The following is a 27,225-nucleotide window of genomic DNA, read 5'->3' on the forward strand; positions in this document are numbered from 1 at the left end:
TGTGTTAAACAGCTTTAATCTCGGTCATTGCGTCTTCTCAGCACAGTAAGAAATATTGCACATGATCAACATGTTTTGTTCTGGGGATGGGGACAAGGGTGGGGGAATCACCTTCTTAGAAAGTACAACCCAAGTTGGGAGGGCAGAGGGGGTGGGGAGAGAACCCTCCCCGTGCCTGTGGCAAAGTGCAGGAGCCCCCACCCCCAAGCTAACCTGAGTCCAGCCCCTCTGGGGAAAAAAGGGGTACATGAACTCCCCCCTACTTCACAGGCACCTCCCTGTGGCCCGAGGCCCACACTACCCTCCAGCTGGCAGCCCTCACACGAGCCATTTTGCATAAAGTACAAGTGAAAAGGTCTGAAGGTAACACACTCCAGGTTATATACAGGGGCTCGATGGAGGGAGACTGTGCCCCACTTCCCCTCAGTCGCCCCCGTCACAGGGAGGGAGCTGTCGGGGGAGGGGGTAGACAAGGGAGCAGGCCTCATTTCGCCCCCAACTGGAAAGGACGAAATGGCTTTACTGGGGAGGAGGCAACCATCCTGCCCCCCCATTCCTGCCACCTAACATACTGTCCATGTCCTGAGGGGGGTACTGTGGGTCTGGGGTCTTCTCAGGAGCCCCTCACCTGCCTGTGGCAGCTGTGGAGGAACCAGAGGCGGGTGGTGAGGGTTGGGGGGGCCCCTCCCAACCAGGCTGTCCAGGCCCCGGCTCTGGGGGTGGAGGCAGTGGCGGGGCAGCCGGGGCTGTGCCAGAGTCCGAGCCAGGTGAGGTGGGGTCGGGGCCCCCTGCGGGGCTGGGAGTGGGGACAGGGGCAGCAGCAGTGCCAGTGGGGGGCGGTCCAGGGAGGGGGGCCTCGGCTCCCGGGGGCTGTTCTGAGGGAGTGGCCGCCTGCATGATCTTCTGGCGCACCTCACGGATCTTCAGCTGCAGACAGACTTTGGAGGGGAAGATGTCCGCATAGCGGGCCTGGAAGGCTGCCGTGGCCTGGGCTGTGGGCAGCAGGGGCAGGCAGGGAGAGGGAGAAGGGCAGGGTGAGATGAGTAGGTAGGCCCCCTCCAAGTCCCTCGCCCTGAGACTCCCAGCTGTGCTCACCTGATGGGAAGAAGCCGTGGTCCTGGAAGAGCTGCATGACCAGGGCCCGGCGCTGGTCCAGGGTGCGCCGCAGCGACGAATAGGGCACTTTCTCGTACTCCAGCTCCCCAAGCACGTCCTCCGCTTCTGTGCCTGTGAGCAGTACAAGGAGCCCGGTCAAGCCTCCCGCCACCGTGCAAGCAGATCCACTCAGCCCTCACTGAATCCTGTTTCACACTGGAGTTCAGAGAGGGAACCTGCCCAAGGTCAGGTGGGAATTTAGGGGCCTGTGAAACTCCAGAACCGGGCTTCCCTGGTAACTCAGCAGTAAAGAATCCACTTGCCAACGCAGGGGACGTGGGTTCGAACTCTGATCTGGGGAGATCCCACATGTCCTGCGTGGAGCAACTAAGCCCTCAAGACACAACTACGGAAGCCGTTGCATCCTGAGTCTGTCCTCTGCCGCAAGCAAAGCTGCCACCGCAGTGAGAAGCCTGAGCACCTCAACTAGAGAGCAGACCCCGCCCGCCGCAACTAGACAAAAGCTGTGCAGCAATGGAGACCCAGCACAGACAACAGAGCAGAGCACCTCCAGAACCCACCCTTGGCCTGCTGTCCTTGCTCTCAGCGACTCCTGCTCACTCTCCCACCTTTAACCCTGTTCCTGAGACCCCACCCCTATTGGAGGCCCTGGGTCAGCCACAGCTCTGCCTGCCACCACGCCGGCACCTGTGCGGTCAAAGGTGAAGATGTCGCCCTCGCACTTGGCACTCTTGGGGGTGTTAGGCTCCGAGCTACAGCTGGAGCGCCGCCTCATCTTGCGCTTGGGCGAGGTGGGGTCCTCGGGGGCCGAGTCCAGGTCTGTTCAGACAGAAGCAGGCTCAGTGGCCGTGCTGAGGCCCCTGGGGGGCCTCATCTGTCCCCCACCTTCCCCGGGTACCTGGCGCTTGCCTACCAGTGGAATTCTTCCTCTTCTTGCGGTAGGAGCCCAGGATGGCCCGGGGTGAGGTGGCCAAAGACTGCAAGGTGGGCGAGGGCAGCACCTCCTCAGGCCGGAACTCAGGCAGCTCGGCAAAGCGCTCTTCGAAGTCCACCTCTGACAGGACCCTGCTGGAGAGCAGGCAGGGTCACCTCCTCTGCCCCCGCCTGCAGCTGCCCCCTCTCCCAGCAACCCGCACACTCCACCGGGTCCCCCAGCCCATGCTCACTTGTCCACAGAGTCAAAGGTCTTCTTCAGGGGCGGGGGCCGCACCTTCACCTTCTTGCCAGCACCAGCCGCCTCCTTGCGCTCGGGGGCGTCGCCGGCCGCCCTCCCACTGCTGCCCTCGCTGCTGCCGCTGCTGCTGCCAGGAGCTGGGGCTGGAGCCAGGGCCGGGCTGGGAGGGGTGGGAGGCTCCCCCCGGCTCTCCAAGCCCAGCCCGGGGACACGCCAGTCTGAAGACGAGCTGGGGAATTTGGTGGCCTGGAGGGTGGGGTGGGGAAGGAGATGGAGAACACTGGGGTCAGACTCACCAGGGCAAGACCCAGAAACAGAGAGGGATCACAGAGATGGATGCTGACCGCCGAGATACAGAACTGTGGGCAGGACCCAGTCATGCAGACATACTAGCCCAAGGCCAGAGGAGAACCCACAAGGGCATGGTTCAGATGGGTAGAGGGAAGAGCAGTGGGACAGAAGGGCAGACAGGAGACAGAGGAGCAGAGCCAAGCAGTGGTGGCCACCCCCAGGCTGCTGGGCACTCACCATGGTCTCAGGGCCCTTGGTGCTGGCCTGCTCCTCGGCAGGCGGGGGCAGCGGGGGACTGCTCCGGGCTGTGGGAGTCCAGGTCTCATGGGGCAGTGGAGGGGCTGGTGTTGCTGGCCGCCCCTCAAGCTCTGACTCGGACGCTGGGGGCTCACGGGCTGGGCCAGGCTCCAAGGGCTGCCGGGGTGCAGGGCCTGGCCGCCCAGGAGCACCAGCCTCGAAGGAGCCCACAGGAATGCTGGCGATGGCCGCCTTTACTTTCTGGGGGGCCTTAGGGGTGGGCCGCTGGGCCTTGGGGGCCACTAAACTGTAGGTCATGGAGCCTGCGGGTGTAGAGAATATTTGCTAAGCCAGGCTTGACAGGAACCCATCCCCTGGGTCCACCCAGTCAGCCCGTCTTCACCTAGCCTGACACCCACCTGTGGCACTAGGGAAAGGGCTGGCAGGGGCCGGGGTGGCAGCAGTGGGTGCCGGTGGGCCCTTGGGCAGGATGGGGGCAGCAGGTGGGGTGGTGCTGGTGGCCACAGTGTAGACCAGGCCTGGGGGAGCCTGGGATGGCTGGGCCAGGGGTGCTGAAGAGGTGGGTATGGGGCTGCCAGGGTAAAATGCTGTGATGACGGGACCACTGGCGGCTGCGCAGGTGGGAGGTAGCTGGGGGCTGGGCACAGGCGACACGCCCACCTGGCCAGGAGCCAGCAGTGGGGCTTGGCCTGTGGAGAGAGAGACGGCAGAGGCAGGGGACCAAGTTAGGGCCTGGGCTGCCTCGGTCCCACCCGTGGTCCCCAGATGCCAGCCAGGCCCACTCCTCACCTGAAAGCAGGGGCTGCACGAAGGCGGGGCCACTGGGCCCCAGTGAGGTGAAGCCAAGGGTGACCGAGCTCGTGGGTCCGTACGAGGTGACTGTTCCAGGCTGACTGGATGCAGGACTGGTGCCCAGGGGCAGTGCGTGCCCACCTGCTGACTGCACATAGGTGATTCTGCCATAGGGAGAGGCAAGGGGAAGGTGTGAGGAGAGCCGGCCCCCCAGAAACCCTCCCCTGCGCTGACTCCCAGATGAGGGCTCAACTGCTGTACCTGGTGGAGGAGGGCAGCAGGACTTTCTGAGGCTGCGAGGCGGGGCCGGGGAGTGGGGCCGGGCTGAGGGGCGGCACCAGGCCGCTGGGTGTGCTCACAGGCACTGGAGTCAGCTGGATGATCTGTGGGCAAGGGAACCACAGGCAGAGCTGAGCTGGGGCCCCAGAGTGAGGCAGGGGAGGCCTGAGACCTTGGAGGCTGGATCTCAGCAGAGACATGGAAGGGAGACATCGGGCTGGGGCTAGGGAGGATGAAATCAAGGGAAAGACAGCAAGAGGCTGGAGACACAGAGAAGGGACAAGGGACAAACGATGAGAGCAGAATCAAGATGCTCAGAGACATCAAGCCAGACAGTGAGACAGAGGCCCAGACACCAAAGGGGACAAAAGGGAGAGCGCGAACAACAGGCAGACACAAAAACCACGGGACGCAGAGACCAACGCCCAGAAGGGAGGAGCAAGGGACAGGAGCAAGAGGCCGCCACCGAGGTGCCCTTACCTTGCTGGGTGGCTGAGCACCGTTCTGCACAGGTACTGAGAAGGGCGGGCTCACCAGGGGCAGTGGCTGGCCAGCCCCGCCTCCCCGCACTGACATGCTGGGGGTGGCCAAGGGCACGAGTACCTTCCCGGGCAGCAGCTGGGCTGAGCCACCTGGGGGCGGGGCCTGCACGGGAGACACTGACTGGGCTGCAAGTTAAGAGACAGGAGAGCAGGTGGTCACACAGGAGCGGAGGCAGCTGGGGCCCGCTCCTCGTGCTGCCCGGCCCGGGCCTCACCTTTGGGGGGCGGGGCGGAGGGTACGGACTGCAGGATGGGGATGCCAGGAGTGGGTGCGGTGGCAGCCAGGACTTTGCCGTTGGTGGAGGTGCCCGGCGGGAGGGTGAAACGGATGCTGGTGGTGGGGGCAGGGCCGCCGGGCGCCGCTGCCTTGGTCCCAGGGGCCGGTGCCACTTGCAGTTGCTGGGGCAGCGTGGGCAGAATGTACTGCACCTGGGTGATGCCCCCAGCCTTGCCCAGGGGACCCGGCTGCAGGATGCCCAGGGGCATTGGCCCATTGGGGCCACTCCCAGCACTGGCCCCCGAGCCTGCAGCCGCCCCACTGCCAGGGCCCCCCTGGGCAATGAACTGGACAGCAGGTGGCGCTGGGGCCCCGTAGCCTGGGGTGCCCACCAGCAAGTTGGTGACAGTGGCCGGCGCCTTCCCCACAGTGCCCAGGAGGGGCCCAGCCACCAGGTGTGGGGCCGTGGAGGTGGCAGCTCCTGACTTCTTGTCCGAGTACACTAAGCTGACGCCCAGCGGGGAGCCCCCCAGTGCTCGGGACCCAGTGGCCGCCTCAGTCCTGGCACCAGCTGTGTCACCAGGAGACGCTTCGGCCCGGCTCGGAGCGGGGAAAGGCTTGGAGGCGATGGGCACAGGAGTGCTGCTGACGGGCCGCACCACGTTGGTGACCATGGTGGCAGCCGGGCGGGACAGGGGGGTTGCTGGGGCCCCGTAGGCCAGCGAGGGTGCTGGGGCTGAGGGCACGCGAGCTCCGCTGCCCTCCCGTTCCTCCTTGTTTGAGGGCAGGACCAGTGTCTGCAGGACGCCTCCTCCCCCACTGGGAGGCGCCGCGATGACTGAGGGGCCTGGTGGCTCCAGGCCGCCCACGCTTTCAGGTCTCTTGCGACGGAAGGTGGCAGGATCCGTGGGGAGAAACCGGGTGGCCTTAGAAGGTGTTGCTGGGCCCCCAGTTCCAGGGGGTGGGGGACGGAGGGGGCCTGTGGTGCTGCCCTGACCTGACTCCTGGGCCTTGAAGGTCCCTGAGCCCAGTGGGAAGGAGGTGGTGGCTGAGGAGGAGGAGGCAGCGGGTGAGGATGCGGAGGAGGTGGGCCCATAGCCTTTGCCGAAGCCTGCAGGTGGATCTGGGGGCCCTGGAGGCTCAGGGTCCAGCGACGGACGGCAGTGAGTAAAGGAGGAACGGATCACAGGCGAGAACACCTTCCGGCCAAAGCCCTGTGTGGAAGGAAAAAGGAGACACAAGCACGTCAGGGGAGCCTGGATACCCACACCCTGCCCATCCCCATTTCCACGTCCTGCTGGCAGCCAGGCCAGTTGAAGGCCTCCACTCATCCAGGCTGAGACGCCCATGGGGCAAATAGCTCGCCCTCTCTGGGCCTTAATCTTCCCCACTTCTTGACACACAGAAAAGGAACATTCTCCCACCCAGGACATGTGGACCAGACAACAGCAAGTCCCAAGCCCTCACCTTGCTGCCCTCCGGGTCCTCCCCAGAGCTGTCTCCACTCTCGCTGTCAGTCACCCGCTCCTTGCACTTGAGGTCAATGTCAGTGGTGCCGAAGCCGTCATCAGCTGAGGGAACAGACGCGACAGTGTTGGCAAAAGGCTGGGCGCGGCGCTGCCCAGAATAGAGGGTCTGAAGTCTGGCTCTGGCCTCAGCTCTGCCCTGTGTTGGCTAAGTGTTGTCCGGGAATGCTGTTCCTCAGCCCAGGTGTGCCCAGCCTGCCACCAGACCCTGAGAGCAGGGAACGGCACCTGATCCTATGCCCCAGTGGCCCGGCCACGCTGCTGTCCTCAGGCTTCCTGTCCGGCCTGCAGCTTCTTCTTTTTTTTTAACATTTATTCATTTGGCTGCACTGGGTCTCAGTCACGACACTTGGGATCTAGTTCCCTGACCAGGGATCAAACCTGGACCCCCTGCATTGGGAGGGTGGAGTCTTAGCCACTGGACCACCAGGGAAGTCCCTGACCTGGGGCTTCTCGAGGGCAGGGCTGGACTACCTCGGTAGGGCCTGAACTGAACAGGCCCAGGATCACAAACAAACGGGGAAGTGAAGAAAAAGGGGCCTAAGGACCTGAGCCAAATCTCCACCTACTTTCCCAACCTGAGCCTGCTGCTCCCCGGCTAGGACTCTGGGTCCTGAGACAGCTTACCAATGACATCGTCATCCCCCTCCTCCTCACAGATGACCATGCGTTCCTCATCACTGGTCATGTCCTCACTGGCTGCACGCTGGGAACGGGAGGCCCGGGTGGGGAGCAGTGGGGGCCGTCCACTGGCTGCCAGGGTGCCTCCCTCCCCGGGCGCCGCAAAGGGGCCTGGAGTCCCGTACTGGGTGGAGGGCTTTGGGCCAGCGTAGGACGCAGGGCCAGACACCATCTGCAGGGCAAGTGCAGGGAGAGTTCAGCCAGGGCAGTCACCTCCCTCCCTGCCCGTTGCCCCTACTCCTGCGGCCTGCCCTCCAGACCTGAGTCAGTTCCTGCAACGCCTGGCTGTCTACCTCCCCACCATCCAGGCTGTGGACCCCGCTGTGGGAGAAGGCGCGGGGCCGGGCTGAGCCAGGTCCCCCGACAGCGTGCAGACGCTCTGCCCCACAGGAGCTGCTCCCCGGAGCCTTGGTGTCCGAGCTCAAGAGTGTCTGGGCCGTGACAGACAGGAGCTCTGAAGACACTGCAGAGAGGGAAAAAGACAGGGTTACAGTCAGGAAGCCTGCTACCAGCACCTAGGCTGGCCAAAACGTCCACAGACACTTCTAGACACTGGGTGGAAGCAGGTGGGACTTCTTGGGCCACCAGGCAGAAGAGAGGCACCACCCACCAGCCCAGCATTTCCCACTACTTCCTGTCCTCTGGGGTTTCGAGGAATGAGCCCACTGCTCCCCGGGAGGCAGCCCTTCTGAGGGGAGAAAAGCCTGGAGACAGGTACGTGCAGCACCGCTTAACAGACAGCCACTGGACTGTCTTGAGCCTCTGTTCCCTGGTCTCAGAGCAAAAGGAACATCCCTCGCAGGGCTGTGGCCCAGAACCCAAGGGATCTCCAGAAAAGCGCCTCAGGGCAGTGCACTCTATAGACACCCTCCGTCAGTAGCAGTAGCCAATAAGAGCCTTTTCTGACTGCGGCCCTGAGAGCCAACAAGCTGGGGTTTAAATTCAGACTCGGCCACTTCCTAGTTTTTTGTGACTTCAAGTAAGTGATTCTGCCTCTCTGAGCCTCAGTTTCCTCATCTGGAAAACGGGCTTTGGTTTTGAATGCTAGACATTATGCTCTAAGAAGTGCCTGTCATGTAGTAAATGCTCAGTAAATGGCACTTGATGATGAGATTTCTGTTCGGATGTGTGACCTCCCTGGACCTCCCTGACTCCTTCACCACAGCTCAGTGTCAGGGCCTTTGCGGTGAGGGGCTCAAAAGCAATGAAGCCGAAAGGAGCTTCTGGGGAAGTGGGCTGAGCAAGCAAAGGGAAGACTGGTGGCCCACAGGAGGGAAGAGGCCAGAGGGGCTCACTGACCTCCGGGGGCAGCGGCAGTGCCTGTCTCTGACATGCTCCGCTCCCTCGGCTCCTTGTGCCCTCCTGCCAGCCCCAGGCTCGTGGGCTTAGCCTCTGAGCTGGACTTCTTCCGGTCCTTGTTGCACCACTTCCAATCTGGGTGGGCCTTAAAGTGGGCCTCTTTCACCTAGCAGGAAAGGGCAAGGAGACCCTTCACTCATCTGCCCGACAGGAAGAAGCTGAGGAGCCGAGAGGTGGCGGCGTTACCTGGAAGGCCAGGTCATGGTACTTCTGCTTCTCCTTGGGCCCCAGGGCGTACCACCACTCGCCCAGGATCTTACTGACAGTCCGGTTGTCCTGGTTGGGGTGGCGCTGGTGGACCAGGGCCCGGTGCCGCTTGCTGAAGATCATGAAGGCATTCATGGGCCGCCGGATATGGTCCTTCTCCCGCTGCAGAAGACACCGGCCCGCAAGGGATTATTAGAACCCAGAGGATGGCCTGGGTGGCCTTGGGGTGAGCTGGGGACGGACGGGTGGAGATGAGACACCTTGTTGGGGCTGCGTCCGTCCTTCTCTGAAGAGGAGTCCCGTTCCTTGGGCAGGGCGCTGAGGGACTGGGTCCGGCGTTTCCCGGGCGGCAGGGGCAACTGGATCTCAGGAGACATGATGGAGAGGAAGCTGTGGGGAATGAAATGTGATGGAGACAGAGCAGCGGGGACAGGGAGAGCTGAGTCTCCGGCCACGCCCCCTCCTCCCTGGTCCCAGGCCTCAGGGTACTCACGCATCATCGTGGTCACTCTCTGTCTCGCTGTCCAGCCGCGGCTCTCCTGGCGGTCCAGGGGCCTCATCCTCCGTGGTGGGAGGGGGGCCCTTCCCAGGTTCCACCACCCCCAAAGTGTGGGGGGGTCCAGGCCCTGGGCTCTCAGGGCATGTGGCTCCAGGGGGCCGCCCCGGGTCAGCATTCCCTGTCCCGCCCGGTGGCTGCTCGTGAGCAACGGCCGCCGACTCAGCAGGTTCTGGGGGCAGAGCGGCGGGCCAGTCAGAGGGCTCCGGGGCCATCCCGACCCCATCCCCAGGCCTCCCCACGGCCCCTCGCCCCTCACCTTTGCTCTGGTTGGAGGCCACGGGGTGGCTGGCAGGTTGCTGGGCTTCACTTGGCTGTACAGAGGGGTCAGGCTGGCTGGGGGCCAGGAAGGGGACTAAGGAGTGCCAGGGGAACACGGCCACAGAGCGAGGTTCCACATTTGTCCACACTGTGGGAAGGAGTCAGCTGAGTGGTGCAGCAGGAGAGCCGGGCCTTGACACCCCCCTCAACCCAAAGCAAGCTCTCTTCCACCCTGGACAAGGCGCCGCCCCCTCTTCTTTACACCCTCTTCCCTCATCCCAGAGCACCCTGGGCTCGGGCGTGCGACATCACTCAGGAAGAGCTCCTCGCTGACAGATTTCTAGATTTATAAGAACAAAAACAGAAGCAGGGAAAGAGCCCTCACACCCCACGCCCTCCCCCACCTCCACCAGCCTTGCCACCAGGGACCAGGCCAGAGGCACAACTGGCTCCTGTCACAAACCAGGCCATGTCTGCTTGCCATCTCACTCTCTGAAGACCTTAGCGAGGCTGGAGACCCTCCCCCAGTCGCGCCCATTCCCGTCACCACGCCTCATCTGACAGAGCCCCTCACCTTGGCCCCACATTCCCTTTCTCTTTTCTTGAAGCAGATGGCCCAACCTCCTCTCCCACTCCTCTCCTTCCCTCCTCTCCCCACTACCCACAGGGCATGGGATCTCAGGCCTTTCTCCTTGCCTCCCTCCCCCTACCACAGACCCCAGGGACCCAGACCTGCCCTTCCCAGGCTGGGCACTGGTGGCTCCAGAATCCTTCTCTTTTCTCCTCAGAGAGAAGTCTACTAATTGTGAAGAGGCCTCCCCTCACTTGAAACTCCTGCGCTTCCCTCCAGTATAGTGGCCAGCCCTCTTGCCCAGAAAGATGGGAGGGTGTGGTAAGCTCCTCAGAAGAAAAGGCAGGGACAATAGAGCAGACAAGAGAATTGTTAAGAGACCCTGCCCAGGCAAGGCAACAGCGCCAGGTGTTTCCTTGAGAATATGCACAGGAAGGTACCTCCCGCACCAGGGGCCAACCTTCTGTTCCAGGAGCTGGGTGATAAGAGAGCCAGCCTGAGGCTGTGGCCCACCCCTGGCTAGACTCCTGGGGCTGGCCCAGGCTGGGAGTGGGTCTCCTTCTCACTGCCAGCTCCCTGGGGGAAGTGGAACCCACAGAAAAGGCCCCTGCTAGGGGAAGACCATGAAGACAGGAGGAAAACGCCCTAGCCCCGGTCCCCCTCACTCCAGGCTCCCCCTGATCTAGATCAATTTGACCTCAGCTGACCCCCCCCCCCAACCAATGCCTTTGGAAGGCTAGCCTCGTGGAGCCCCTATGGGAGACACTGGCCTCAAGACCTGCTTCTGTGAGATGCTGCCAAAACAAGAAGTAGACATCAAGGCAACAGGAGACGGACAAAGAAGCCAACACTGGAGATGACTCTAGATACTATGAAAATCCCATCCCTACCACTGGGGCACTGGAGCCCCACAAGCCTGCTGGGCCTTCAAACCCACAAGAGCCTTCAGAGACCTGGACAGGTCCCACTCTTCACAAAGATCTTGCCTCCTGATCTTCTGCTGGATGAGAAAGAAGAGGCCCAGCAGACAATGGGAGGACAGTCCTTTGGTCCTGTCCCTCCTGAACTCCTCTCCAGCGCACTACCCTCCAGGTTCCTAGGTCTCGCCCTCTCTCTGAAGAGCACACCACAAACACATCACTCTTGAGCAGACAGTGCCTCACTCACAAACCCAAGACCTGTCCTTAGCCCACTTCTCAATCACAGCCCCCAGCGCCTCCCCACTGTTTCACACCTGGAACCAGGTCTCACGCTGCTACGATTCTAACCCATGCTCTGGACCAAGGTACTCTGCACCCTTCACCTCCTATGACAACATACCTGTTCCACCCCGCACCTAAACCCCACAGCTGTCCCCAGCTACGCCCCACTCTGCACTCTTATCACTCTGCTACACTCCCACCTGCCGTCACTAACCACTTGGCCCAGCCGAGCTCTGTAACTTTCCCCTCTACTCTGCCGCCACCGTTCTCTTACTGTAACCCCATCACCATTACTCTGCACTCAACACCCCGACATCTTGACCCCTGCAGTCCCAGGGCCCAGGCGCTACTGACCGAACATGCCGAGGCCACGGGAGGCCGCGCCGGACGCGGGCACCAGGGGCCTGTGGGCTGAGTACATGGTCCGGCGCGGGGGGGCCCGGCCGGGGCTCGCGCCTCCTCAGCGGCCGTCGCCGTTCCGCCCGCCGCCGGCTCCTCGGCCGCCGCCACTCGGGCCCGGGGGGAGCTGGAGGCCGTTGCCACATGCCCCCCCCCACGCCGCCCCCCTCCGGCCGCCCCACGCGGGGGGTCTCTGCCGGGCGCGCCTGCGCACAACGCCGCCTGCCTCCCGCCGCCCGGGGGGCGGGGGGAGGTCAGAGCGCGCCGGCCCCGCCCCGCCCCCCAGCGCGCGCGGGGGCCGTCACGGGGCGCGCGGCACGGGGGCCATCGGCGCCGCCCCCTCCTTCTCCCTCCTCCCGCGCGGAGCCGGGCGGGCGGGGCAGGTGGGGCGGGGCGCGGCGCGCGTGCGCGGGGGCGGCCCCCTCCCTTCCCCGTTCGCTGGCTCGCTCCCTCCCTCCCTCGCAGCTCCGGCGGGTAACGGCTCTGGCCCCGCGCGCCCCGGCTGCCGGCACCGCGCCCCGCCTTTCCGGGCCTGGGGCCCGCGGCTCAGCGCGGGGTCGGCCTCCGGCCCCGGACGGGCAGACGGACGAGCGTGCGTGCGTCCGTGCGCTCCGAGCGAGCCCCGCGCCGAACCACCGCCGCCTCCCCGCCCCGCCACTACTACGCGCTCCCCTCCCCCCGCCGCACCTCCCCCCGCCCCTTCCCCGCTTCCCCCGCGGCCTTCCGCGCAAGCCCGGCCCACCGCGCGCGAATCCATTGGCTGCCGCCGCCGCGCGCGGGTCAGGCCCCGCCGCGCCCGCCCCCATTGGCCGCCCCGGGGGAACGTCAGTCATATGCAAATAAGGGCAGGGCGGGGCGGGCTCCGGTTGGACCCAAGCCGGCCCGGGGCGGGACCGCGGGAGGAGGGCGGCAGGGAGGGCGCACTGCAGTAAAGGCACCGAGCCAGGGGGGCGGTTCGGGGCGCCGTGCTGCAGAGGCCCGGGGCTGTGGGTGGTACTTGTGTGTGTCCAGTCCGCGCGAGGAACACGCTCACGCGCGGCTCGGCCCACCTCCCTCACGCACACCTGGGGCGCGCACGGCCCCGCAAGGCAGACGAACTGCGTGTAGGGTTGGGCCAGCCACCCCTGAGCCCTCACCAACTCTCACAACAGCAGTCACAAACTCACACACACACACTCCTAGACAGACTTTCCTACCACACCCTTTACCTTATACACAGCCCAGGGTCACATGTACCCTCCCTCTTACACTCTCACACGAAGTCACACACCTAAAACACTTCCTCACATAATGTACTACCTCCCATACTAACCGTCCATCATGCCCCACCCACAGTCACACTCGTTCTCACCCATCCTCTTCACATCACCCATTTCATACATGCCCTGTCATACATGCTTCATCAAAGCATATCCTCACACATCCCTGTGAATCATACAAACACACGACATATTAAACAGGCAGAATTTTCTCCTACACCTCATCACAATCACTGTTTGTCCACTGCACATACCCTATGTCCCTCTAACACAACCAACACTCGTGGCCTTCCTGGCACTCCCAATCCCAACACAGGTAACTCTCACAAGTGCCATCATACTGACCCCACACACTATATAAACTTACCCCAGTGAGCACTACTTCAGTACCCTGGCTCATCAGGTATACAAAGTGCCATGGCTGTTCACCATCATTGAGCAACCCTACCTGACACTTAGCGGCCACCTGGGGCCCTCCACCTCACAGTGTAAGGCAGGAGGCCACCACTCTAGGTTGTGAGTCACTCTTTTCAGAAGAAGGAAGAGGGGAAACTAACACTGGGGCTGCTCCGTTTGGGGAGCTTGTATGTATGACCCTGTGCGTTGAATCCTCACAATCACTAGGAAAGTACACTTTATTATGCCCATTGTTCAGATGAGAAAGTGAGGCTCAGAGAAACAATAAATGGTGCAGATCATGCAGTTGGGACATAACAGCCCAGCACTCCAACTCAAGTGCTCTGTCCGCTACTGAAAATTCAACCTCAGGGTGGACACAGGCAGAGACTTCCAATCCAAAGGTCTGGGAATATGTTCAAAGATTCGGAGAGACTGATGAACTATAGAAAAGTCAGAGGGTACACAAAGAGTCACAGACAAGGTCTGGGGCCTACCAGGCAGAGAGGCAGTGGCCTTGGATCACGCAAGGGGGCCCTGAGGTCACATCCTGTGAAGGCAGAGGCCTGGGGTCACAACTGGGCAGATCAAGACTGCACAGGCTCAGATGGACCGAGACTGAGCTCCTACACAGGTAGGGTCAGTGACAGGCACAAACTCTTCCCAGCCTTCTGCACCTACAGAGATGAAGGCATGGAGAGGGGCAAAAACCAGGTAACCTGAGCCCAGAGGGAAAGGGGAGGTCTGTAGCCCTCTGACCTCCAGTGACTGCAGGGCCAGACTCTTGGCTGTGAGCCTGGAGAGACCAACAGAGGGACTATTAGGTGACCACCCCTCCTCCCTATGCAGCCCCAGACTCAGACCCTCCATTACCTCACTGCCCCAGGGACTGCAATGTGAAGCAGAAATCAAGGCTGAAATCAATGTGGCCTGCTCTATCTCCCCATGGCTGCCCCCTCCTCTCCCCACCGGTGAGTCACCTCCTGGCAAGTTAACCCCTTCCCCACTGCAATGCAGCTCAGGGACTGAGCTCAGAGGAACCCTGCCCCCAGTACCCCCACTCTGCTGCATGAGAAAAGGAGCTAAGCCTGGCACAGGAGGGAAAGAGGGCCCCAGACATCTGGGAGGGTTGCACATCTGGTAGAAGGCAGTGCCCACAGAGGAGGGATGGGAAGAGGCCCCTTACAGGGTAGGGGACAGCCAAGTGGGGGCCCAGCCTACCAGGGAGGGGCCGGAATCTGGGCGGGAAGGGCCCCCCTGCCCTGGGCACTGGGCCAGCCCTATACTTAGTTTCCATTGTTTGGAATGGAGGAACCCTGGGTGGGGGTGATTAGTAGAGAAGAGGGAGCAGTTCCGTGTCTTCAGCCATCCCCAACTCTAATTGGGGCCTCCCTGGTTGGAAAATGCTGAGGAGGTTCCCCAAACCAGGGCCTCAGCCCCATCTGAGAGGGAGTGCTTCACCACCCTTCACTCAGAGCAGGTAATGGGCAGAACCACAGTGCAGCTCACCCCTGCACTACCCTGTAACCAACTCCACAAAAGGTTTGGCCCCAAACAATCCCCAGGGCACCACCCCACCCCAGCCTGGGGACCAGGAGCCCAGACAGAGACAGCAACTGCCACCCAGGGTGGCACAGGCTGAGGCCTGCCCAGAGCCCTGGGGCGCACAGCCAGGGATGCTGACAGACTGAGGGACAGGCAGACATGCCCTGAACTCACGGGCCCCCGTTTATTGAGCCCGAGAGGCACCGCGCCCTGCCGCCTGCGGCTCCCCACCCTGCTCTCCAGGCCCGGGTCCCCGCCTCGGCTCACCACCCCGGTGTCCCCAGCTCCCCTCACCCGCTCTCCACATACACACCCACCCACCCACCCCGGGCGGAGTTGGCGACGGCCAGGGTTGCCTGGGGAACGAGCCCAGGATTGGGCTGGTGCTGCTCGGGAGGGATGGGGGCCTAAAAATAGCGCCGGGGTGAGTCAGTGTGAGTGGGGCTGGGGTAGGCAGGGGGACCAGAAGGGAAAGAGAGGCAAGCGAGAGGTGTGGGGGAGGCTCCCCAGGGATTGGGAGATGGGCGGGATAGGATGGAGAGAGGGATGTGGGTTTGGGGGTAGAAAAAGGAGTCAAGGGGGAGTGTACAAGCGCCGGGGCTGAAAGGGCTGGTCCGCGCGGGCTGAGGGAGGCGCCACTGCCTGGGCGGAGGAGGGGGCGCCGCCCTGCGTTCTCCTCCCCAACCCCGCGCTCACGAGATTTTCCACTCGCCGCCTGGCCCCTAGCCAGCCCTTGGCGGGCCCCACAAAGCCGCTTTGTGCTGGGAGGGCGGGCGGGCGCCTGGCCGGCCTGACACCCACGCGGGCCGCGGCGAGGCGCGGGCCAGCTGGCACCCGAACTGTCTGCTGGGGGGGAGGTCCCCCACCCAGCCCGAGAACGCGGCCGCGCAAGGGTTAATGGCGCAGGGGCGGGGAAACAGATCTCGACCAATCGGCGTCGGCGGGAGCGACAGCGGCCAATGGGAAGACCCGAGGCCAGACGCCCCGGGCCTACCCCCTAGGGCGCGGGAATGGGCGCGGCCCTCACTGGGCGCAGGTCTGGATCCACAAAGCCCCCGATGCACCCTCCTTCCCTGGCTGCTTCGCGTAAAACAGGCTCAGAAGGGGGTAGGATCTTGCAGTCAGGAGGTGGCACGATCAAGATTTGAGCCCCGGTCTGCCTGGCTTCACGATTAGCTTTTCCACCGAAATGTGGAGACGGGGGTTCCCTGGCCAAGGCCCCCAAGCGGAGCGGGAACAGGGTACGGGGTGCGGGCGGAGGCGGCGGCGCGGCAGGCGAGGGTCCAGCCGCCTGCGGTGCAGCCGCTGCCGCCGGTGGTAATGGGAGCCAGACGCCGTCGTCGCCGCTAATGCGCCTCCCTCCCTGCCACTAATGGAGCCATTAATGCCCGGGCGCCGGGGGCTGCGGGCCACACACCACCGCGACGTTGCGCATGCGCGGGCCAGCAACCCCAGCCACCCGCCGCCACAAGGAGGCAGCCTGACCCCTTGCAGTGCCTGGCGCTCGGGGCTCTTCCAAGACATCTCCAAGACTCACTCCTGCTACCTCAAAAGAGCCTCTTCTCTCCTCTCTCCTGTAATTCACCCTCTTCTTCCCAGGCGAGGTCTCCTTCCTATCCAGGGGTCCTGGACAGCCTGATCCAACCCTTTCCCTCTGCTCTGAACCGTTTCTAGGCTCTTCACGGGGCTGACACTCAAGTGTGGCTCGGCTGTACCTGTCTTCCTTGGCACCCTTCTGCCAAGCCTAGGCCCCGTGTCAGCTCCAGCCTCAACTGGCCACTTCAAGGCCATGCACTTTCACCCCTCCTGGCCTTTGCTCCTGTGGTTGCCTATGCCTGGATGGACCTTCTCTTCTACTTCCCTGAAATCCACTCATTCTTCCTGTTTTAGCTCCAATGTCACCTCCAGTGAGAAGCCTACCTGAACCTCCCTCATCACCTCATTCATTAAGCCAGAGTTGCCTCTCTCCTCTGTCCTCCCCTGGCTCTGGGCCTCCCTCTGCTCATCCTTGCCTGTGCCTGCATCCACATATGCCTTTCTAACCCACTTTACCCCAGGGCTGCTCAGCCTGGGCCAGGGAGAGAGGTGAGGAGGGACTTCTGGTGGGAGAGAGGGGGGTTATTGTTTGAGACAAAACAGAAATTCTGGTTGGGCAGAGTCTGGATCTGCAGAGTCAGGAGGATTCCCCACTCCCACCCCGCCGCCCCCCTGGCTCTTCTTGGGGCCTCATTTTCCCAACGCACCCAAGCACAGTGGATGGATACTGCTTGGTCTCTGAGATTCTGCCTGTTGGGAAGGACTACTCGTGGGACTCAGTTAAATGGAGCTGGCACCAAAGTGTCTTCTGAAAGGTGATGGGGGTGGGGGTGGTAGGGGTGATCCGGATCATGCCCTCAAGCAGGTGGGTGGGCAGAGGAACTGCTTTCCTGCTGCTCCCCCACAGCCGGATCTCCTAGCTTGGCCCCCAAAGCCCCCGCCTTCCTGCCTGTCTTGGAAACAGGTGCTTGGGTGTTGATGGGTCTGTAGGATAGTTCCCGACAACTCTAAGCAGCTTTCAGGACAGGAGTGGACATTTAATTTGTCAAGGACCAAGAAGGGGCCTTCAGGCCTAGACATTATTCCAACATTCCCCAAAGAGGGAGCAAGAGACCTGGTGCTTAGCAACTCTCCAATGACTTAGAGGAACAGAGTTCCTGATGTGCACAGAGTGGAAGTGGGGACTAGGATAGGGAAAGCAGGTCTGTCTAAAGAATGGGAGGAGGAGGACCAGAGATAGAATCCCACAATTGGGGCGGGGGGTGGGGGGCAAAAGAGAAAGAGGGTGAAATGAAAGCTCCAACAAGAACTGGTATCCAAGGAGGTACAAACCAGGAAAGCTGTAGAGAGACTCAGGGAAAGCCAGACAGAAGTCCACAGAGGAGGACTCTGAAATGGAGACCTGGGCAGAGACAGACATAGGCACCCAAGGAAGAGACAGATACACAGTGGCTCAAACAGGCAGATGGGAAGACAGGCCCAGGAGAAGGGGCACTGCCTGTCAATACGGGGAACCCAGGCAGAAGCCAGGAGCTGGAAGGCAGGCCATGCCAAGTACAAGGCTGAGACATCTGGCCTCCTAGGCCAGGGCTGTAGGCCCTGGGGCGGCTTCCTCTCTGGGGGAGCAGGCGGGAAGAGTCAGAGGGAGGTGGCGATGGCAGCTGGCTGGCCCGGCCATGCACAGAATGCGGAGAATGCCGGCCCGCCTGCTCCAGCAAGTCCCCCAGCGGAAGCAAATGCCTGGCGGGGGGCAGAAGCAGGCAGGCTGCCCTGGGCCACCCCCTCACACCTGCTGTCCTGACGGAGGGTCAGGCCCTGGCATGGGCAGGCCAAAGGGTGATAGCTTCACTGTGCCCCTGGGCACGGTCTGCCCTGTCTGGGCCTCAAGACAGAGAAGGCCCCAAGGTGCCTACCTCCCAAGGCTTTAGGGAGGCCTCTGAGAGAACAAAAGGGCCCACTGGCTGGGAACCTGAGGGCAGCCTGGATACCTCAGCATGGGTGTAGTCAGGAAGGCGCGGCTCAGAACCGCCAGGACAGGCACTGGACAAGTTCTGACGATCAGGTGGCTTCCAGCAAGGGGCCTCCCCTCCCTGAACCTCAGTCCCCCTCCTGCTACCGACGACAGGGCTGGAAACTGGTAATCCCTATTTTGTAGTGTCAGGAAGTTTCAATCAGACAGCCCCATCCGTGAGGCTGGGCAGTGGTATATGCTCAATAAAGCGAGCTACTGTTACTGTTATCATTATCATTACTGAGAGTAACGGGCTCTGGCGCCAAACAGTCAGGGTTCAAATCCTGGCTCTCTCTGTTCCTAGCTGGGTGACCACAGGCAAGTCACTCTGCCTCTGGGACTGCAGTTTCCTCCTCTGTCCAGTGGAACTAATGGTCCTGCTGAGCTGGGGTGTGATCACGACTCAGTGAGTAAAAGTGCACTGAGCACTTACTGAGCAGTGTGCCAGGCACATGCATGAGTGGTACTCAATAAACCATTATTACTCTTACTTCTGGTAGCAAGGGTCCTGTGATCTAGATCGAGAGATCTGATTCAAGACACAGTCCTGCCCCTCCCTGGCTGGGTGACCTCCATCAGGTGACCACCACCTTCTGTCAGGGCCTCACTTTTCCTCATCCGGAAAATGGTAGCAGGAACCCTGCCAGACCACCCTGGTAGGCCTCAGGTCACCCTCCCCACGCAGCTGCAGTGAGGGTCATGACCCTGAGGTGCTATATGTGAAGGCAGTGTCGGGGCTGCAGGAATGTGGGCGGTGGGGGGCTGAAGGGGATGGTTATAGAGTCCTTCTGCTTCAGTGTCTTCATCTGCCCAAGGACAGAAATCCCTGCTGTGCCCACTTTGTGGAATTTTGCTCATATCAGCTACAAAATAACAAATGTAACAAATGTTAGGGGCGAGCAAAAAACACCTCAGTAAATGAGCATGAGGGGAAAGCGCTATCCCTGTGTCCTCTGCCCTGGGTCTGGGCTGGAGCTGAGTGAGGGCAGGGCCTGGGCTCCTTCCTACACTAGTCTTTGCTCCAGCCCAAGACACAGCGGCTCCTACCAAGATCCACACGTCCACCTCCTTCTTCCCTGGGCTCAGGGGCTGGAACTCACCCTATATGGTACAACCCTCCAGAGTTTCCTAGTGCCTTCAAGTCTTTGAAGGACCTTCTATGATCTGACTTTGATGTGCTGCTCACCTATGCAGCCACACATCCCAACACTCACCCACGGTCTAGAACCCTTGACTTTGCAGATTCAACTTCCTTTAAACTTTGGCTCTCGCCTCAAGGCCTTTACACAAACTCTTCCCTCTACCTGACGGTCCTCCTACCAGCCTTGCCAGGCTCCCTTCTGCACACCCTTCAGGCCTCACTTTAGAGGGCTTTCCTGGTGGCTCAGACGGTTAAGAATCCACCTGCAATGCAGGAGATCTGGGGGTTCGATCCCTGGGTTGGGAAGATACCCTGGAGAAGAGAATGGCTACCCACTCCAGTATCCTGGCCTGGAGAATCCCATGGATAGAGAGGAGCTGGCGGGCTATAGTCCACGGGGTCGCAAAGAGTCGGATATAACTAAGCAATTGAGCATGCACTCATGGCCCCTTCTCCAAGAAGTCCTCCCTGACCACCCCAGCCCTGACCACGCTGGACAGCCACTATCTGGGGACAGGTCTGTCTACTCCAGGAACCATGAGCCCTGTGAGGATGGGGCTGTGTCCTTAGCATCAACCAGCACAGGGCCAGGCACAGAGGGGGCCCTCAGTCGACAGTAAATGAATAGGTAAATAAGAAAAGGATGCTCGGGAAGGGGTGAGTGACGTGTTTGTCGCCCTCCATGAAAGTTCCTCTGACAAGGCCCAGGCCAGATGGCTCTCCAGCCCCATCTCAGAAATGCCTCACCCCCTACCCCTGGCCTCAGCCCTCTAGCCACACCGGCTGTCCTCAGCTGTGCTCCTTCTGACCTCAGAGCCCTCCCATCAGCCTCCCAGGAGGTTCTTCTGTCCCAGGGTTGCAGGTTCCAACTTCTCCTCCAACCCCTGGCCTACACGCCCTGTCCTGAGGGCAGCCAGACTAGGTTCACCTTGGGAGGCATGCCCGCCACACCCCCGGCTCCCCGCCAGGGCACTGACCACACCTGTACTATTTACCAGGTACAGCAGCGAAGATGAGGTCTCCAGGCCTGGGCCTGCCACCACCTGGCAGAAGGACCCACTGGAGCCTCAGTCTTCCCATCTGTAACCAAGGACTGTGGCCAAGTGGTCATGAGCCAGCCAGCCTGGGTTTGAAGGCTGGCTCCGGGATTTACTAGCCACGTGACCCTGGGCAAGTAACTAACCTGACCTCAGTTTCCTCTTTTTTTTTTTTTGGCTGCACCATTCAGCAGCTTACAGGATCTTAGCTCCCTGATCGGAGATCAAACCAGGGTCCCCTGCAGTGGAAGCGTGGATTCCCAGCTACTGGATCGTCGAGAAACTCCCAGTTTCCTCCATAGGAGCCTACTCACAGCAATATAGGAGCCTACTCACAGCAAGGTTCAGTATGCTGTGAGTGCTACGTTAAGGGGTGGGTGTGAGGTTAGGAGAGATAACCCACTCACAGTGCTTATCACGGTGATGCCCCTGTCATTTCTCAGGCCATGAGAGTTGTCATCATGATTACCATCTCTGTTACCCCATCAGCTCTATTGGGGGCTGGGGGGGCGGGTGCTGGCTTTGAGCCTGCACTCTCAGGAAAGTTCTGCTGACTGGTAGACCCCAACCAGGAGGCCTCTGGAAACACTGCACTGAGCCTTCAAAGTCCACATGCTCAGCCTGACACAGGAATTCCCATGGGAACTTCTGTGCAGATGGGAGGGCAGCCTCCCCTTGAATGCCCCCTGGGGTGGGGAGTTCACCTTTCTCGAGAGCCACTTTGCCAGTCACCTAGTACAAAATGAGCCCTCACCCAGCCCCTCCAGCAAAACCTCTTACCTGTCCCAGGCCGGCCCATGATGACTTCCTTTTTGGGGGCAGGATGGCTGGTATAGCTGCTGGGCACCAGGACAGGCAACAGAGCAGCAGGTGAGGGGTGGAAGGCCACCGGCTGGAAGGGTGAGGAAGCCAGGCCAAAGGTGGGCATTGGCTGGGCCACGGCAGTCGGCGCAGCTGGAGGCACAGTGATGGGTACGGGGGCCGGCAGAGGTGGGGGCAGACCAGGCTTCCCACTGGCCACCCCTGGGGGCACTGGGGTCTCTCGGCAGCCCCGCCCGGGTCCCCCGGCCCGGGCCTCACTGCCAGTGCCCACCTCCCCGGGGAACTTGGAGGGCAGCGGCACGTCCGGGTTACGGACGATGACAGGTGAGTCCCGCTGCACGGCAGGCACCCGGCGCACGGAGGGCCCAGGGTCCGAGGTCAGGCCAGCAGGTGGGGGCAACAGCAGCAACGGTGAGGGCTGGCGGGAGCGGGAGAAGGGCACGGCGGGCGACACGGCTCGGAAGCCAGCTGGCGCGGAGGGTGCAGGTGTGTGGGACACCGAGTCCACGCCAGCATCTAAGCTGTCATTCTTGGGGAAGTCTGGGGCGGCTCCTCCACCCGCTGCGCCGGGAGCCCCCAACGCCCCTGGGTGGGGCAGCAGCTCTGTCTTCCGTCGCCCAGGGCTGATGGGCACAGTAAAGGTCAGGTTGGTCTGGAAGGTGGGGAGGATGCCAGAGGAATGGCGCTCTCGGGGGGCAGGTGGCGGCGGGTGGGGGCCCAGGTCTGGTGGCGTCAGCACGCCCGCCTTAGGGGTGCTGGCGCTCAAGTGGCGGCTGCGGACAGCGGTACGCTGGATGACGGGCGAGGCGTTGATGGGGCTGAAGTTGGCAGGGCGGAAGCCGAAGAGTGGCGAGGGCGAGGGCGACGGGGCTGGCGAGAAGGGTGACTGCGTAGACACGGGGGAGAAGGAGGGTGTGCCCGAGCGAGAACTGCCCAGGGACACCAGCATCACCGCTGCTTCGCACTCGTCAAACTCAAAACGAGACAGGTCGGCGGGGGCCACCAGGCGTGGACGGGAGTCTCCGCGGGCTGCCACGCTGCTGGCCTCACTGTCCCGCGACGTCTCATCCCCCCAGTCGAACTCGGTGCTGCCCTCACGGGCCGCCACGCCCGCCGGCCGCCCGGCCCCACCCGGGCCACTGTCTGCCAGGCCCTCCATCTCCTTGGTTCGCATGGACAGGTGACGGGAGCAGTAGCCCCGCCGCTGTGACTCCTTCATGCAGCCATCTCTCGAGCACAGCCGTCTCCACTGCTTGCCGTTGAACTTCTTTCGGATTCCATTGGGCGTGCAGACCACGTCGCCCTTCTTGTACTTCTGCTGGGCTGCTGTCAGGGGTGTGCGGGCCCGGGCGGCCGGCGCAGCCCCTTTCTCCAGTGAGGCCACGCTGCTGCTCCGGCTGCCACCCTGGCTCCCCTCCTGGCACGGGGAGGGCTGCTCACCCGGGCGGCCTGGGCCTGCGAAGGCAGGGGACTTGGGTGGTGGTGACAGGAGCTGGGGCGGCAGTGGGAGCAGAGCCGGGGTGCCCAGGGCGGGCGGGTGCTTCTCCTCACCCTCCTCACAAGCCCCAAGGTTGCCACCGAAGCTGATCTTGGAGACCTCAGCATCCTCAGGCTGCTTGGGGTCCAGGGCAGCAGGGCAGGGGGGCAGGGTGGCCCCGGACTCGGCCTGCTCCTCCTCAGGGCCTGCCGGGGGCTTCCTTGGCAGGGCTTCGGGCTCCCAGGGGGGCCGCAGCAAGCGGAGGCTGGAGCGGGCCACCCATACCGCATCTTCGGGCTCCCGGTGTGGTGGCTGAGGTGGCTGCGGCAGGGCGGCTGGGCCCAGCTGGGAGCTGGGGCCAGGGCCGAAGCGGACCTTGTAGGCGGCGGGCTTGGTGGCCACCTCCACCACCACACCCTCCCGGTAGGCCGCCATGCCGGGCTCCACGCAGGTACAGACTGCTGTGCCCACCGCCAGCGCCCCCGGTGGGGGCGTGGCATCCAGAACCACATCCACACCCCCGCCAGGCACCCCCTCATAGAAAGTCAGGGCCCGGTCCCCGTGGAACTGCACACCCAGGTCCTGGCTTCGGCGCACCTGGCGCACCACAGCCGGCAGGAAGAGGCCATCCCCGCGCCGAGCCAGGACTCGCTGGGACCGCAGCTGCCGCAGGTCGTAGCCCCCGCTGGTGCTGCCAGGGGTCCAGGGGCCCAGACCACAGGCTTCAGCCGGCTCATCCTCCAGGTCGGCTGAGTGCTCGCTGGCTGTGTCGGTGGAGGAGGAGCGCGTGGAGGTGGGTGGCCGTGGAGGCACCCCCAGGGCGCCGGCTTCCTCGGGGGTCCGTGCCTGCTCTTCAGGGGCACCCACCGCCGCACTGCTGCCACTGCCGGCGCCGTGCTCCTCCACATACTTCTTCTTGGGCGCTCGTGACTTGAACGTGGCTGTCTTTCGGCTGAGTGATGGCTCCCAGCGGCCCGCCTCCCCCTCCACCTTGGGTTCTTCAGCTGGGCCTGGGGCCGGGTCATCAGCTTGCAGCTCCGGGGGCAGCCCCTCGGCCCGCGGGCCCTGCTCAGCTTCCTCCTCCTCACCCTCCTCAGCCTCTTCTGGCCCCGGCTGTTGCTGCTGCGCCTCGTCGTCTTCCTCCTCTGGCTTGTCCCCCTCCCCAGCCCCTCGCCGCCTCAGGGCCTTGGCCCTGGTGGCTGGTGGGGACTTGCCACTGCTGCCAGAACCTGGAAGGCTGGTGCACGCCTTTTTCATGGGCTTCATCTTTTGTCCACCTGCCGGGTGAGAGGACAGACAGGGATCATTGGGAGCAACCTCAGGAACACCCCCCAGACCCAGTGTCCCCCAAGACTTCCCACTTGCTGGGGCTACTGCCTCAACTCCATGATCCCCAAGGTCTCCCGCCTGGCTGTGTTCCTGTGGGCCCTGGCCGGCACCCAGACACAGACTGGCACCCATATGCCCTGAGCTATACGCTCTGGTTCCTTGGGAACCCTCACATACTCTGCTTTCTCTGCAGAGGACAGTAGGTGCAGGCACACACTCTGACTGCCTCAAGGGAACCACGACTAAAAGTAACAGTTCACACCTATGGAGCACTCACTCTGTGCCAAGCCCTGGGCTAAACTTGCCTTTATTAACCCATTGCATCCTCACCACAGCCCTAAGAGGCGGATGCTACCATCAGCCGCATTTACACAGGAGGAAATTGGGGCACAGAGAGATCAAGCCACTTGTCCACATCCATCCGGCTGGGAAATGGCAGAGCTGAGATCTGGACCCAGGTAATCTGGCCCCAGAGTCTGTGCTCCTAACCATTTCAGTGTGCTGCCTGTCACATGATCCAGAGGGCACGCTTCCTTGCACTGTCACTGCCCAGAGAACACACGCACTCACACACACAAATGTACAAGCACACAGTCACAGAAAAGGAGGTGACTGGGCTGCGATGTGAGCCTCTCTCTACCACCCCCACCCCAGCCCCGGGCAGCCTGGAATGGCCGGGCATTGTGGGAAGGAGTGGGCAGCTGCAAGGCCCAAGGGACAGCTGCCCACTCTGTTCTGCACCCCAGGCCTGGCAGGTACAGCCATCTCCCCAGATCCTGGCGGAGAACAGGCAGGGGCACGTCTGGGGCAAGAGCTCATACCCAGTGCTACCACAGGGCTGTACATAAGCGCGCGCGCACACGCACACACACAGAGCACACACACACAGAGACACAGACATCACACAGTGGGACACAGGGCTACACCCCAGGGTTTCACGGTCCCTCTGGATGGGAGCCTGCCCCTCCCCCCACAGCACCCAACGTGATACCCGAAAGCCCAGCCACCCCCCTTCTGGCCTGCTTGCATCCCCGCCCTGCCCGGGCTGGCTCTGGCAGGGTGGCTGAGCCGACTAGGCCCCCCTGGTCCCCAAATATGCCCTCGGACTCCAGGTGGGGGTAAGTGGGAGAAGGTCAAAGACGGCAGGACAAGCCCAGCAAGCCAACCTCACCCACTTCCTGAACAGTCATTACTGCCCGCCCCCTTTCAGGCTGCCCTGAGAGAAGAGAAGGGAAAAAACTTTACTCTGAAGTGACTAAAAGAACCTGAGAGGCCAAAAGGGGGGCCCCCGGGAGGGTTGGGGGACCCAGGACCATAAGCCAAAGAAGATCCGAGGCACCCCTGACTCAGCCTTCAGGCTCCTACGGGACCCCGACCTCATGCTCTCCCACTTGGGGCCTGCTGCTGCTTAGGAGCCTGCAGTCCCAGGCTGCCCCTTCTCTGAGCCAATCCTGGGGTCCTCTCGGGCAGAGGCTGGGGGCCCTGGGGCTTCTCATAATGAGGCAGGCACCCAAGTATCCAGGAGTTGGACAGCCACCACCACCTTCTCCCACTGACCCGCTGGGCCACCATCCTGGGCACTGAGACCGGGCCCAACACAAACCTTTGCATACCCCACCCAGGGCTTACAACCACACTGCCTGGTCCAAGTTCTTCACACCAGAAACCAAGCCTCTTTTTTTCCCCTGGGGCCTACTCTCTTCCTGTCCACCCTCTCAGGATAACTCCCACCCAAGGCCCTCTTGGGCCCTCACCTCCCTCAGAATCTAAGCAATAACTCCTGAAGCCCAGGCTGGCCCAGGCTTCTCAGGGTCTCATGTCCTCTGCTCCCATCAGGCCTCCTGACACCAGCGTCTCTGCCACTCTCTTTCCCATCCTGTCACCATCTCTATCTCCACCTCTCTCTTCGCAGGCCCTAGGCCCCCTCCTCTGTCACTCCCTCCTTGTCACCCTCATCTATCTCTGTCACCCCCTCCTCCCAGTCACTCTCATGTCAGCCATCTCTGGACCTGTCACCTTCTCCCCCCATCACCTCTCCTTGTCACCCCCCTCCAACTCTGTCCCCTCTCTCTCCCTGTCACCCTGATCTAGTCCTGTCACCCCTCCATTCCTGTTACCAATTCTCTGCCCACCACCCCCTCCTTGTCACCCTTTTTCTGTCACTCCTTCTCCCCACCACTTCCTCTACTCCGTCCCACCTTCCCACCATCCCACTCACCTCTTTTCCCCTGTACCCCTTCCCCGTCCCTGCCACCTGTCCCCTCTCGGCCCCCAGCACCCCAAATCCCCCCTGCCTGTGTCAGCCCTGGCCCCGCCCCTCACCTCGGGCTCAGCGGGGTTTCGGGGCGGGGGGCCGTGGCCCCGGCTCGGTCCGGTCCGGTCCCTCCCCGCCCCCCCTCCGGCTCTCCCTCTCGATTCTCCCTTTTTTTTTTACTCCAACACACAAAATGGTGAATGGACCTGCAACAGCTGGAGCAGTCAGCCAATCAGCGGCCACAACCCCGCTGACCGGCGCCGTCCTAGGCCAATAGATACTCAGAGCCTGGTCGGCTCCGCCTCTCAATGACGAGCGACGCTTGCCACAGCCAATCGTGCCCACCCGGCAGCGCGAGGGGGAGGGGCCAAAGTCCAAGATCGGCCTCCCTCTGGGACCGACACCAACCTGAGCCTACGATCGCCCGATCAGCCTAGGGTCCTGCCCTACGACAAGTGATGGACATCAACGCTGACCAACCGTAGTCTGTCTTAGTTCAGAATGACGAATACAGTACCCAGTCGTCTTGCACTCTAGGCCGGAACCCAGCCTTTATGAAGGACAGTAGCCAATGAAATGCAGGAAGGCGGGGCTAAGGGACCGGCTCTCCAATGAGCAGGCTTAGAAGGCGTGGCCTGAGCGTTTGTTGACCGGCTGATCGCAATTCCTGCTGGGAATGGTAGTCTTCTTACGTCTCTGGCCCATAGTCGACAGTACATGGCAGACTACAACTCCCATGTGACAGAGTGCCTGGAGCTCTGAAGAACCCGTGCGAGGAGAAAAAGTCGAAAGGGCAATTCCTCGTGAGTCTCACTGGACGCCAGGAGCATCTTAGACCCAGGGCCCCGACTCACCCGGACTCCCGGCTCTGGCGTCGCTGCTGGCTCCTCTCAGTGGCGGCGGTAGCGGCACAAGGGGGAGGTGCGAGGAGCAGCCAACCGCCACCCTCGAGCCCCGTAGCCAATCAGCAGCAGTCGGGGCGGTGCA

At 62.3% G+C, this 27,225-nt stretch overlaps 1 protein-coding gene across 6 annotated transcripts; it reads right to left on the reverse strand.

Annotated features, from left to right (window-relative positions):
• Positions 1-27,225, reverse strand: CIC (capicua transcriptional repressor). Of its 6 annotated transcripts, none has more exons than XM_070771099.1 (21): positions 27,093-27,225; positions 21,137-23,932; positions 9,258-9,407; positions 8,936-9,170; positions 8,703-8,832; positions 8,422-8,604; positions 8,176-8,341; positions 7,137-7,339; positions 6,823-7,048; positions 6,137-6,240; positions 4,668-5,883; positions 4,391-4,578; positions 3,893-4,014; positions 3,629-3,795; positions 3,238-3,528; positions 2,819-3,141; positions 2,283-2,536; positions 2,030-2,184; positions 1,804-1,935; positions 1,096-1,227; positions 1-992 (listed from the first exon to the last, which is right to left on the reverse strand). In XM_070771099.1, exons 2-21 carry the CDS (start codon positions 23,919-23,921, stop codon positions 625-627), a joined length of 7,530 nt encoding a protein of 2,509 aa, XP_070627200.1. In that variant the 5' UTR covers positions 23,922-23,932; positions 27,093-27,225; the 3' UTR covers positions 1-624. The 6 variants fall into 6 exon arrangements, with proteins under 6 accessions (XP_070627200.1, XP_070627198.1, XP_070627199.1 ...); XM_070771097.1 differs by lacking the exon at positions 27,093-27,225 and adding an exon at positions 26,647-27,078; XM_070771098.1 differs by lacking the exon at positions 27,093-27,225 and adding an exon at positions 26,307-26,453 and having other exon boundaries at positions 2,030-2,181.

Source organism: Bos indicus, chromosome 18 (genome assembly GCF_029378745.1).
Source record: "Bos indicus isolate NIAB-ARS_2022 breed Sahiwal x Tharparkar chromosome 18, NIAB-ARS_B.indTharparkar_mat_pri_1.0, whole genome shotgun sequence".
NCBI classification, from domain to species: Eukaryota; Metazoa; Chordata; class Mammalia; order Artiodactyla; family Bovidae; genus Bos; species Bos indicus.

Excerpts from the sequence above, each read along its gene's own strand:
- CIC (XM_070771099.1), bottom strand. The coding sequence starts at position 23,921 with ATGAAGCCCATGAAAAAGGCGTGCACCAGCCTTCCAGGTTCTGGCAGC. Across the intron at positions 8,605-8,702 it reads ACGGACGCAGCCCCAACAAG|CGGGAGAAGGACCATATCCG; the intron begins GTGTCTCATCTC and ends TGTCTTCTGCAG. Across the intron at positions 5,884-6,136 it reads AGGACCCGGAGGGCAGCAAG|GGCTTTGGCCGGAAGGTGTT; the intron begins GTGAGGGCTTGG and ends CCTTCCACACAG.